Source organism: Curcuma longa, chromosome 5 (assembly GCF_044706935.1).
Source record: "Curcuma longa cultivar G26 ecotype Majalengka, Jawa Barat chromosome 5, ITB_CL_G26_1.1, whole genome shotgun sequence".
Taxonomy (NCBI): Eukaryota; Viridiplantae; Streptophyta; class Magnoliopsida; order Zingiberales; family Zingiberaceae; genus Curcuma; species Curcuma longa.
The window spans coordinates 12,301,388-12,315,917 of record NC_133865.1 but is presented as its reverse complement, the minus strand read 5'-3'; the positions used below and the strand labels follow the sequence as shown (position 1 = coordinate 12,315,917).

The 14,530-nt window shown below is 34.1% G+C and overlaps 1 protein-coding gene across 1 annotated transcript in view; it reads right to left on the bottom strand.

The window, feature by feature from the left end:
• Positions 1–10,883: 10,883 nt before the first annotated feature.
• LOC141829901 (ferredoxin C 2, chloroplastic-like) overlaps positions 10,884–14,530 on the bottom strand; it is a 5,101-nt gene continuing 1,454 nt past the window's right edge. The window contains exons 2-6 of the mRNA XM_074717378.1: positions 13,850–13,892; positions 12,290–12,378; positions 11,988–12,056; positions 11,832–11,876; positions 10,884–11,609 (exon numbers count right to left, since the gene is read on the bottom strand). Coding sequence (XP_074573479.1) covers positions 11,565–11,609; positions 11,832–11,876; positions 11,988–12,056; positions 12,290–12,378; positions 13,850–13,892 — 291 coding nt within the window. The 3' untranslated portion in view covers positions 10,884–11,564. The remainder of the gene's footprint in view (positions 11,610–11,831; positions 11,877–11,987; positions 12,057–12,289; positions 12,379–13,849; positions 13,893–14,530) is intronic.

Sequence of the window (14,530 nt, the reverse complement as noted above, 5' to 3'; positions counted from 1 at the left end):
TGGATCTGGACGATGCTGGAGGATGATGGCGGTAGAGTAGGCAGGATCCGATTGACGGCTGTAGGGTTACCCTCACACTTCAGGAGGACAACATGACTACCTGCAGAGGACATGTGATGGTGACGTGTTTTGTACACATGATGTAGTGAGTGACATTGAGATGGATAGCTATAATGATGGATATGGTACTCATGAGAGTACATGTACAACATACCTTTAGCGATTGTTCAGATTTGATATTTCGTCAGACATGATATGAGCCAACATCATTGGAGCTCCTGTAGTATTGTGCATTTTCTTTGATGATATACATATTTATCTTCATCAAAAAAATAATAATTTGTTCCCACTAGAATTAAAAATATACACTTCAGTAGGAAAAATGCATCTCAATCTTGTTTACATGTTGCCTTGTCTGGATGATCTAGCCTATTCTCCCATGTTGAATCTTTAGCCTAACCAATAACAACTGTTATAAATTAAATGCTCTCAAAAAGTTTGTCAAACTTAATAGTTTCCCGCCTAGATCACTGATATGTTACTATTTGATGGTTACAATTTTTTTTATCTTATCTTGTTTATGTCTATTTGATTTAGAATACTTTTATAGTTATATGGTGCTATGTAGAGTTTCATTTCATATAAATTTGACATTCTCCAACAATGGAAGAAAATGGTGGTGATGATCATCTATATATTCCCCAAGTTATAGATGATCGAAAGCCAAAAATTAGGATGAAATTTACATCACTAGAGGAGGCATTTTCATGCTATAACCAATATGTGCGAGAAGTTGGATTTAGTTCAAGGATAAACAGTAGCAAAAAAAATAAGATGACAAATGAAGTTGTTTGAAAAATATTTGTATGTTTTAAACAAGGACATACTGATGATCAACGGAATAAATAGGCAAAAGGTGATTAACAGAAGAAGGGAAAGAGTACGTGGCGAAGTTAGAACTGGATGTAAGTCCAAGATTTCACTTGTAAAGAAACAAACTGGATCTAATTGGATTGTCGCTAACTTCATGAAAACTCATAATCATCTACTCTCGACTCCTTCAAAGGTGCATTTACTACACTCATATCGTCATGTTTCGGCAGCAAAAAAAGCATTGGCTCAACAATTTTCAGAGGCCAATGTGCCAACTTGTCAACAAATGTGATCGTTGGAAATAGAGTATGGAGGGTCTGAGCTAGTAGGTTGCACAGAAAGAGATATTAGAAACTTTGAGAAAGAGATAAGGGAAGAAAAAAAAGATATTGATGCTGAAACATTAATTAAGTTATTTGCATTTGAAAAAGAAAAGAATTCAGATTTTTTTCTATGAATACGAGACTGATTCAGATAACAGATATACTAGATGTTTTTAGGCAGATCATATATCAAGGAGGGCATATAGTGTATTTGGTGATGTAGTTGTATTTGATACAACATATAATATCAACAAATATGGATTGATTTTTGCACCATTTATAGGAGTTAATTATCATCATCAAACAACTATTTGTTGTTGCGGTTTTTTAAGTGATGAGAAAGCTGAGTCTTTTGTCTGGCTGCTTAACAAGTTCATTGAAGTCATGCCTAAAGGTGTACCTAAAGTTATCATCACAAATCAGAATCCTGCTATGATGAAGGTCATTGCATAAGTTTTCTCTCAAACAATGCATTGATATTGTTTGTGGCACATACTGAATAAATTTTCAGAGAAATTAGACCCTTGGACTTTCCATGACAACTATTAAAGCACAAAGAATGTCATTAGAAATTCTACAACACCGAATGAATTTAAGAATTCATGGGAAAGTGTGCTAACTTGGAGAAAAATGAATAGTTATCTTTGATGTACAAATTGCGACAGAAATAGATGTCAGCATATTTTAGCTATGTATTTTGTGTTGGAATATCAAGTAGTCAAAGATCTGAAAGCTCACATGCATTTTTCAAGAAGTATATCTCAAATAAGAACTCATTGATGGATTTTATCATCCGTTTCAATAGGACCCTAAGATACCAAAGATATAATGAGTTAATTGCTTACCATATTGATATGAATGAGCATCCCAGGATTAAGACAAACTGCCCAATGAAAACTCAAATGGTTAAGTTGTATACAAAAAATAAATGGATGGAGTTTCAAAGTGAAATGAGAGTGAGAGTCATGGTTATTATGTGAAACAGATATATATAGGAGTTGATTTTATAGTTTACCATGTAATAAATTTTTAAAGTTGTTCTTCCTCCAAACCAAGGGTTCTCACGCATGATAACCAGAGAGATTATATATCCTGTAGTTGTAAGAAATTTGAGTTTAATGACATTTCGTGCAGGCAGGCATATGTTAGTTTTTTTCGTATCAACCAAGTGTTTCATTTGCCTGATAAGTATATACTCAAACAATGGACACAAGATGTAAAGGTTGGAGTAATATATGCTTTGGGGGAGCAAAATTTCATCGATGATCTAGAAAGATTTTTGATGTCAAGGCACTCAATGTTGTCCTATAAAGTTGGATTAGATGTGTAGCAATTTGCTATTCTGATTGTTTTATGGGGATTCTTAATTTATGGGGATTCTGATTTAGTTAATAGATGTATGTTTTGAGTTATATATATATAGATAAATGCTAAATTCTTTTGATAATTTAGAGTAGATAATTCCTCTGGGATGAGATTATAGAAATGTTGGATTTGATACCTTTAGCAAAATTGTGGTTATAAATTTTTAGGAAATCTTTGTGTTACATTATCAAACAATGTAGAATTAAAACCAAGAACAATTTGAATGCTGCAACAAATTGAACTGATTTTTTCCCCCAAAGCTACTATATAGTTTATTATGATACATGTACTATCTATCTTGTATCCGTTTCAGATATCCTCATTGACTATGTAGAAAAGATCTCCACTTTTAGATAGAATTCCTATATCAGATACTTAGTCGAGGTTGACTACAGAGGTAACTTACACACACACAACAAACAATCATATTAGAATCTATAAATTCACTTACAACTTAGGATTTGGAATAAACTAAGTGAAAAAGGAAATTTATGTGGTATCTACTGTTTATTATACATATGGCTAAGTGACAACAAAAGAAAATTTGAAAATGGAACAAAGTGACAACTTAGGATTTGGAATTGTCTATTGCTTTCTCCCTAACTACATTCCTTCCCTGAAACATTGTGGCAGATATTTTGCACTTAAATGTGTTGCTGATGCTGCCTGTGCTATTCTCCGTGTTGATCAAGTGAGTCACATTTCTATTCTTCCTGTTGAAACCACATGTTGTGTGATTCATTTTCTGTTTCCCTGAACTTTTCATTTCTTTGGCATTAAAATCTCAATTGTGCAGATAATAATGGCGAAGCCAGCAGGTGGGCCAAGGAGAGATCAACAACCCGCATGGATGAGGACTAATATCACATGGTATTTGACTAAAAAGTAGAATCTTATGGTTATCTATGTTTTGTGCGTGGGATCACTGTGAAAGTTTTGATGCATTAGAAATCCGATGATGTTCTTGTCGAAAGCAATGTGCTTAAACGTAATTACTATTAACCTTTTTTTTTTTCAGAGTTACAATTTGCAGTGTTAGGGTGATAAATATTTTTGCATGTGTGGGAAAGATGATTATCACGTATGTCTTGAGAATTCTCTTTGTTGGATTATCTGGTAAAAATATGAATATAATGTGCCTCAATTGGAGTTTAGTTTGTTTAAAACAATTGTTGCAAAGAAAATTAACTCTACATTTGATATGGATGAATGAAATATAATGGAGTAAAAAAAACTCTATATTTGATAAAAGAATATATATATATATATATATTTGTTAACTCTTGGATTTGATATGCATAAATGAAAATGAATGGAATCTCAGTTAATATAATGGAGTTAATATAGTTAATGGAGTGAAAAATTATGAAGAGATTGCTTATCAATCAACCAAATGAAAGCTTTAATCTCAAGATTTTGTTCAAATCACGTATTGTCCATTATTATTGTCATCTATTTTATTTCTTGTTTCTTATTTTCCAAATGTTTTCACAACATTTCTCAAGAACCAACAGTATTCATTTTTATTAACACATCCAGCCCAACAAACTTTCCAAATATAACTGAGAACATAAACAAGTAGAACATCTATTGCATTCTTATTACAAGGAGAAAAACCACAGATGACAAATAAGTTCACTATTGAGATGCTCAGCTTCTTTCTAGTATGAATCTAATCAATGAAAAGGAATTGCTTGTCAAAAACAATATACATCAACATGCCTCCGATGGGGCAAAAGTATTGGGGAAAAAAAACTAGCTGAGCATATCTAGATTTCTACTAAACTATCATTGTAGATTCCTGCAGGTTGGACAATACCACTTTCCTTTAAATCTTGTTTTTGGAGATAGCCCAACACATGAATAATGAAACCATTCACCTCCTTCAAACTGTATATGAGAATGAAAATGGAAGAATAAGATGCGATACACTTCAACATCCTAGAATCACCTAAATATGTTAAAGCCATTGATGCTTTTAAAGATATAAACATGTGCTACTTTTTAAGCGCAGGTCGGAAATGATAAAGAGTAGAGCAGGGTACATGATTCAGAGAAGATTTTCCAAGCAAGAGAAGAAATGAAGCCAAGACAAAAATTATCAACTACTTCTTCTGCTTGTTGGATACTTTAACATGATTGTTAAAAAAATGGATGTGAAACATAAATGGGAAAATTAAACTAACATTTAAAATTGTTACTTAGAGGAGAATAATATAAAACCACAAGGGAGAACTGGGAAAACTGATATGAAAAAAGTTGATAAGGTATTATGGCAATTATGGAGAGAGGACTGCAAGGTTTATATAGCAACAAAAACTAGGGGAAAACAGCTTCAAGTGCAATGCACTTCATATAACAGAGTTGTATTGCAAGACGAAGCGGAAAGTTGCAAGGAATACATCTTGCTAAAGACTGTTAACTTACATTTTCATTGTAAGTTATTCTTGCTACAACACAACGATAGACTAGGTATGAAAGAATCAAGTAGCTATTCATAAACAGTGATTTATATAATCACAAAGTTAATAACTGAATCTAGGATTTAGTATTCGATTAAAATTGAATCAAATTAATCAAAAATTAAATAAATTAATTTTTTGAACAACCGAATCAATCAAATTTTTCAATAAAAATCGAACAAACCGAATCGATATTTTATAGGTTAATTCAGTTTTCGACCAAATTAACCGAATTAATCAAATTTTTTAAATATTATGAAAATTTTACTAATTAATTAGGGATTTATAAATTTATTTACTTAAAATTTATAAATTATTTTTTCTAGTTTGATTAATTCAGTTTATTCAGATTTAATCGAATAAGAAATTTTAAAATCAAAATCGAAATCGAACTGAATTAATTGATTTTTTTAGAAAAAATAATTGAAATTCTGAAATAATCAAGCTGAATTTTTTAATTTGATCGATTCGATTGATTTATTCGATTTAACTAAATTTTTATTCACCCTTGACTGAACCTGATGGCAGACACAATATGTTGGCTCATTTGGATCAATAGGCTGATCCACATCGGAAGATGTCCGAAATATTTTCCTTAGGACTACTTGGAGGAGGCATGAGTATATATATATATATATATATATATATATATATATATATATATATATTGGATTAGACATCCATGAACTTCATATATATATATATATATTGGATCGGACATTAAATTTAAGATTTAAATTTTAAAATTTAACATTTAGTTTAAAAGAATATGAAAATAAAAAATATTTTTTACACTTAATATTCACAGTAATATTCAGGAATGATACCTAGCATAACATTTTAAAAATATTTCTTTTTATACATATTTATTTATTTAAGCCATCGAACCAATATGACATATTTAAAATTTTAAAAAATAGATCATATTATAGTAAATTTTAAAAACATTTTTTTATTTAGAATTTTTTAAAATCTCATAATAGATTAAATATAAATAAAATCAAAATTGAAGAACGTAATTATATTAAGGAGAGTCCCAAGAATATAATAATATTGATTTGGATCGTATCTGATAAATTTAAAGTCAGTAAGTGTTAGTCAAACCTATAGGATGTGCGCGCCGTCCGCATGTCCGCAAGGCAAATGGCTCGGGGAAGGAAAATGGCATCACGAACGGCCATGTCGGACCGTATGCCACGCACCGGGGGTTGCCCCCGTGCCGCCCTATAGGATGTGCGCGCCGTCCGCACGTCCGCGGGGCAAGTGACTCGGGGAAGGAAAATGGCATCACGAACGGCCATGTCGGACCGTATGCCACGCACCGGGGGTTGCCCCCGTGCCGCCCTATTGATATTATTATTGAATGTGCGAATCTAATAGTGAGTTTGAGTCAAAATTATATAAAACGTTTAAATTTTAAAAACACATAATTGGTAATAATCTATATTATTATAATTTATGCATCAAAAATCACACATTGTCAATGATACATTGTGGTGAAATTGAAGTCTTAGGATTGTCTCTAAAGCTGGTTTTTGCACAACTCTTCATTCCGATTTTTCTTAGTTTTCTTTTTTTACAACAATTCACTCGATTATGATTCATGTAGATAATCTCCATTGCATATAGATTGGTACTCAACAACATGGTCCAAGAGGATGAACATTTATTACTTGATGATAATTGTGCACTTGCAGTAGAATCACATCTATGATCAACTTGATCACAGTTATAATATTTCTTAGAGAATTTCTTCTTGATGTCTCCTTTGGGTCCCACTTTAGCCCTTTAGAAGATTTGGGGTTCTTTCGTTTTGAGTTTTGACCATGCTTGATCACATTGACTTTCACAGTAGCCTAAGAGAATAATTTAATCTCTGAACTCTTATTGTCTTCCTCAATGCGAAGTCTAACAATGAGTTTCTTGATATTCATCTCCTTTCACTTGTGCTTCAGGTAGTTTTTGAAATCCTTCTAGGCCAGTGGCAACTTCTCGATGATAGAAGCCACTTGGAAGGTTTCACTCAGCATCATGCCATCTAAGTGAATTTCGTGCAGGACCACATGAACTTGGCTAATCATTATTTTGGAGTCAACCATTTTATAGTCCAGGAATTTATCAACAATGAACTTTTTACCCTCATATCCTTCACCTTATATTTCTTGTCCAGGGAATCTCACAGTTCCTTAGTCATTCTCTTCGTGCTATACACAACATACAACGAGTCGGTAAGGTAATTAAGGATGTAGTTGAGACATAGGAACTCAGAATGGTTCCATGCTTTCACTATACTGATGGTCTGGATATCAGTAGTATCCTTAGCTGATTTGGGAGGTTCCTTCTTTAACAACCAGGCCAGGTTTAGCATGATCAAGTAAAAGAACATCTTCTGCTGCCATCGCTTGAAGTTTAACCTAACTTCTTTGGCTTCTCCCTATGGTTGATTAGAACATTTCCAATCAGGGTGGAGGAGGTCATCATGTGTTGAGCATCCTATTTCTCAACACTTTCAGCAGTCATTTCAATAGAATGAAATATGTTTTAAGACTGTTGGAGATATTGTCGAAGATATAAGAGAATAGTCTGAGTTGAAATCACGAATTGAAATCAAGCTTATATGTCAAGATGGTCTAAGCTGATGATCTTAAGCTGTCAGGCTGAGCTAGCTAGGTCGAGCTATTGGGTTGTCTGACTGAGTTGTCGAGTGCTCAAGCTAATCATGTAGCCGTCTGCTGAATTATCCAGTGGACTTGCCAGAGCTTGAGTGGGACATCATTGGTTGAATGTCGATTGCTCCCAAGTGGTATGCCAAATGCTCCCGAGTGTCGCAAGGTCCAAATGGCTCGAGTGCTTCTCGAGCCCGAGTGGGAAGTAGAGTGTCGCCCGAGTGAGTTGCATTGCCTGAATGCAAAATTGTCGAGTTGGTCGAGTCCGAGTGGGCTGCCGTTGCTTAAGCTCCGAGTGCTCGGGAGCGGAGTCCAACTGGTCAGGAAGTGAGGTTGAGTACTTTAGAAGTAATCCCGAGCTCTAGTGGGAAGTCGAGTGCTGATTCAAGAAACTATGTGCCTAACTATCAAGTCTGAGTGAGAAATTAAGACATCGAAGTCTGTGTTTGGCGTAGTTTCCTTAAATGTAGCACAACCATGTACACAATGTCATGATAGATGTCTATTTCCTAGGATACAACAGCACAACCACGTATACAAGTGAGCTAGTACCTGAGTGTTCTCACGGAAATGGTCGTCGAGTAGAGGGCACAAAGAGAAACCATTTATTGCCTTTACTTGCTCGGTTGAGATCCACACATTAATGCATCTGTTACACACTTAAATAGGTAGCAAATGTATTCAAGGCAAAACGTAGATTGATCCACTTGTGCAAATTTTACTCTAACCGGTTAGATATTTGACACGTATAGGTTATATTCACACACGAGTCACCTTACTTTAGTGCAATATGAGCATTGGATTTGTACCCCTCTTGCGTGGCCGAGCATCATATATGTTCACAACTTCAAGTGTTGTGATGCAATATAAACCAATCTCATTGCCACTCATCTCCTATCTGTTCACAACTTCAATGTTGTGATAAATCAACCTCTCATTGCCACTCATCTCCTATTGTGGTACTAAACTCCCATGCACATGAGTGACCTTTCCATCCACTTCTCTTATTTCAATTCACATTTCCAACATATATAACATAATTAGTTCAAATGTTTAGAACTCAAACTATGTTATATAATAACACACAACCTTTCAGCCAATTGTGTGCACAAAATTATTAGAACTTCGTGTTTCCATTGTGTGAGTTGATTGTAACTATATAATAGAAACATTTCAAATTGTAGACAATAAGACGATGAAAAGAAAACATGAAATAATAAATAATTTCACATGAAGAAGCATATGCTTAAATGTAGCACCATATATATTTAAACTAAGATTTTCTATATAAGGAAAACACTAAGAACTTATAAGAAATGAATACTTATAACGGTCATTAAATCATGATGGCATATCAACTATATGTAATTATCTGAACATCTATTTTCGTCCATAAAATTACCAAGTGCATCCACTGTTAATCGATACGGCCTAGTCAGTCTTCTTCGACTTATTTTTGTGCTCTTTGACTTTTACCTTAGTAAGTGTAAGGTGACTTGCATATGGATTGTCCTTCAGCATCTCAAAGTATCTCTTCACATAAAATAATAAAGACATCACAATGGATGTAGTAGTCGGACATTATCCTCCAATCGTCGTAATTAAGGGAAACATAAAGTATTTTTTAAAATTTATTACTTTTTTATTAATTAAAAAAAGAAAATATTATTTGTTTTAGAAATAATGAAACTATAGTATTCAAACAAGTAATTATCAATATGACTTATTTTTTCATTTGATATAAGGATATAATCAAATTAATGAATCTCAATTAATGAAATTATCAAAATCGGGTTCGGGGATGGGGACGGAGAATTTTTGGAATACCATCCCCGACCCATCCCCGCTTTCCGAGATTCGGGGATTCCCCATCCCCATCCCCGCTTTCTCGGATTCGGGGATTCCCCGATCAAAATGGGATCGGGGAATGGATTCCCCATCGGGTCCGGGTCTAATTGCCATCCCTAGGAAACATGCATGTTGCCTTGTTGAGCCAATGCCCCTAAATTGTTTAATCACTATTAGAAAAAAGTTAATAGACAACGCGGAAAACGCGTTGTCTTTGTGGGTGCAAAAGCGTTGTAAGAGGCCCTGTTGTAAAAGGGGTCCCTCAACGACAACGCTTTTGAAGCGTTGTCTTTGTTAACATCGACAACACCTTCACAACGCAGAAAAAGCGTTGTAAATATTACAACATTTTTTGCGACGCTTTAAAAACGTTATTTTTTATAGGTATGACAACACAATTTGCAACGGTTAAAAAGCGTTGTAATTTTGTTACAAATTGCTTGGGTATTGTAACGTTTTAAAAAGCATTGTCTTTTGATTTTTTTTAGCAGTAAATAAGAAACCAATATATTTTGTAAATACAAAATCATTGCCTACAAAATTTACTAAATGACTTTCATATACAAAAACATTATCTATTATATTTACACAAAATCATTGTTACAGCAGGTTCATAACATACAGGTTCATAACACAGGTCCATAACATATAGCTTATACAAAAAAGTTGTAGCAAAAAACCAGGTCCACCCAGCTTCTTCACAAGCTCTTGAACTGCTGGTATACGAGTTGATCCACCAACAAGGATTACCTCATCTATGCCCTTAAATGAAAGCTTTGCATCTTTCAAGGCACTATCAATAGGGGTTCTAAGCCTGATATAACATATGAAAAGATTAGTGAGTGCCAAGCAAAAAAACAAAAGAAAGACACAGATCCATATTCATATCCTATAAAGGTGTAATATAGAGATTTTACATCTCTCTACAATGACAAAAAAAGACATTCCAAATTGTTCAAATAATAGATGTTTGATCAAGTCTAGTGCTGAAAGTTGGCGCAGTTAGTTGAAGCCAGTGACAAAAACTAGCAAGAAATGGAAGTCCTGTTACCTGAAACATCAAAAGTTCCACCTCCTAAATCAAATACCAAAATTGTTTCATTATTCTTCTTTTCAAATCCATAAGCTAATGAAGCAGCCGTTGGCTCATTAATGATACGAAGGACTTCCAAACCAGCAATACGACCAGCATCCTTTGTAGCTGTTCTTTGAGAGTCATTGAAGTAGGCAGGAACAGTAACCACAGCTTTTGTAACCTTATCATTTAGAAACTTAGATGCATCATCCATGAGCTTTCTTAAAACCTGAACAAGGTGGAAAAGGGTGATCTCAACGATTAAGGCCAAAATAGATAATTCAATTCAGTCTAAGCTTTACCAATCAGAATACAAAAATCACTAGCTTTTTTTAACAAAAGTATTAAATTAACAACAAATATTTGCAACAATTGTAAAATTCATTGTAAGAGGCATAATAGTTTGAGTGTAACCAGCAATCTTTGCAACCCATCATTACAAAGTACGAATTTTTTAGAAAAATCTTAATTGACGGATGATCTTCCTAGTTTGGTCCTACTTGGAGTGAATAGAAAGGAAAAGAATAAGGGAAATAAATGAAGCGGGAAGTTTGGTCCTGCTTCCTAGTTTTATTTCAAACTAGATTGAACTGAATGATTAAAAAAAATGAGGTTGGCTTACAAACTTCCCCAATCTTTCAACTTCTAATCTCCTCACACACATAATAACCATCACATCAATCATTTGTCTCATAAATCTCATCATATAATAACCATCAGAACTTTGATATTGAAGGGAGTTGTAATATCTACAAACAGCTACAAATTATAGATTCCCTAGACGCAATTTTGTTGTGCCAACAAGAAAAGATTGATATTTAATGTGAGGATCGAGTAAAGGTACGTGTCCCAATACACTAGATCAAAGACGCAATCAGGAAAGAAAAACTCAGCAGATTATTGTCGCTCCAAAGATTAGAAACATCATGTAGTTGATCTTTCCAATTGTCCTTCATTCATCGCCCATAGCCAGCTCCAAGGCATAGTCATCTCTTTCCTGCAGTTTATGAAATAGCAAATTAGTAAGGAAGACCACACTGTTCTGATAAAATGCTACTAGGCAAAAAGAAACAAGGAGATGAATGACCTCAATCCGCTTGTATTAGCAACTTGTACATACATTACATAGGCATCAAACCATTTTATTCTACAGTGTCTAAAGCAAGAAGATTAATAGTCGGCAGACTTTGAAGTATCATGTTGGTGTTCGGAAACTTACGACTGGGCCTCGCACAAAATACTGTCCAAATTGGAGCCAGTAAACCTAAAAAGAATGAAATTATTAAAGAGCAGATGTATTTTAGTTTCCATTATTCACTCAAGACATTACATGAGGAGAAAGCTCAATGCAAGAAGTTATCTTGTACTATAGTACCTCATCCTCATCTTGAGTTTCGACTTCAATATCAGAAGATGGAAAACCCACACACAGTAATGCGTAACCCTGAAAAAATAACAATAGAACTACAGCACTTGAACGCCTACCAGAAAAAAAAAATCTCAACTCTGATCTCCTAATTTTGTAGTATGACAATTCACCAGAAGCAAATGAAGCTGATACCACACTGTCAATGTGCTTCCAAAAGCACTATTACACGAATTAATGAAACGAATCGGAATATGTAGAGATACAAGTCCTCTAATTCGCAATAGGACAATCATAAAAATATATCCTACCTTATCTTTCAATTCTGCAGATATTCCAAGAGCTTCTGGTTGTCTAATTTGACCAGATTTTACTCGAACAGCACAGCTAGTACAGCAACCTGAACGATACCAAAAGAATTAGGAGGATTACCTCCTAAAATATTTTGACAACAAATTCATAGCCGATTCAAAGTATGGATTATGCAATCCCAATCACTAATATACCCTGTTTGTGTGACATTGTAGTTTATCACCACTTACAGATCAATTGCCACGATTGTATACATGTAGATCATAAATTGGAAGTGAATAAGAACAATTACATAACAAGAACAGATTGCTAAATTAACAGTTGAAGCACTCTTAATGTGAGAGAGATCACGCATGCGAACTTTTTTTTTTAAAAAAAAACTTTTTCTATGAGGTCATGAAGGGATGATTGAAGGTTGCGAACAATCTAAGCAATGATGAGTAACAATATTAACACAAGAATGCTGTCAAGATGTCGTACAATGAAAAAAAACCCTAGAAACAAAATCACAAAGGGGGCGAGGTTCATAATACTATCATACCTCAAGACCGAGCTCGCTAGCCTTCTCCCCCGCCACCGCAGACTCCCCTAGTGGAATCTATAGCCCGTAGGCGCCAGATCCCAGCAACGAGCTTCCTAGCGGAGACCCGTCGAAAGGCCTACGTAGCGGTGCGAGAAAGGAGCGGCGACGGGATTTGTTGAGGCGGCAATGGGATGGGTTGAGGACGAATTAGGGCAAAACATATAATTAAAATATTTAATTATAATTAATATAATTTTTATTAAAGCGGCAAAAATATTTATTAAGGCGGTAAAATTTTTATAAATTATATAAATATTTATTTATATTTATATAAAGAAAATTTTTATTTATTTATTAATTTATAAATATAAAAATATTTATAAACGAGACAAATATTTATAAATTTATATATTTATATATATTAATTTATATATTTATATATAAAAATTTATATATTTTTATAAATATTTTTATATTTATAAATTAATAAATGAATTAATATTTGTCTATTTTATAAACATTTGTCTCGTTTATAAATGTTTAAATTATATAAATGAGACAAATGTTTAAATTATATATTTATATAAATTTATAAATAAATTAATATTTTTATTCATTTATTAATTTATAAACATTTATTAAATGTTTAGATTTGTATTAATTTATAAATATTAATTTATATTTATCTAAAGAGATTTTTTAATCATTTATTAATTTATAAATATATTTAAAATGATTCTGGATATAAATCTTCTTAACCCTCAACGACAACCCTCAACGACAATACTTTTAAAAAACGTTGTCTTTGGCAAAAAAAAAATGCTAAATGACAACATTTTCGACAACGGTTTTTTAAAAGTGTTGTGGTTGACCCAAAATAAACGCTAATCCGTGGCGACGAGGAAGGGACGACGAGGCAGGTGCGCACCTCCCCGACCAAACTTCAAATCAAGTTCCTGATTAGAAATCCCAACTCTGAAAATCCAGAAAACCAAAGATCCAAGGACAACGGAAGAAATCCCAACGAATCCCTTACCTATTAGCCGCCGGCCAAATCCCCTTTCTTCTTGTTCTTGCGGCTGAAACTCAACGCAAGATTGGGCAGCTTACATCAATGAACTGTGGGGAGAAGAACACAATCAAGATCCGGAAGAGGATATAGATCTAAGCTCAAGAATAACTCTAAAACAGAGATCTAAATCAACCCTTACCTTCTCCTTCCTCTTCCTCGGTTCGCCGCCGCCGCAAACCGCCAACACGCCGACGCCCCAAGCCTCCTCCGGTGCCAAATCAAGCTTCCAACCGACTCCTCCTCAAGTCGCCGGCGATCCTCAACTTTAGCTCCGGCTTAGGGTGGCGGAAGACTCTCGTCGGCTTGGCTGCGGAGGTTTGGTCGCGCGGATACGAGAGAAGAGGAGATCGCGATTTCCAAGTATTGTAGCAATCTTAATAGGTTTCCTTAATGGGTCGGATCCAAGCCATATAACCCTATAACCAATATCCCTTTTAACCCAATTAAATAACTTAGGGTTTAATTAATTAGTCTCTAAGCTCCTAACCCTAAATGAATTAGAATTTGATTGATTAAACCCCATCCACATTAAGTTTATTTAATTAACCCTTCCTAAATTAAAGTTAAGGCTATTTAACTTTAGGTATTTGACACTGTAGGTCTTCGACGTTTCCAAAAATTGGAAACTTCAACTATTGCCGTTTC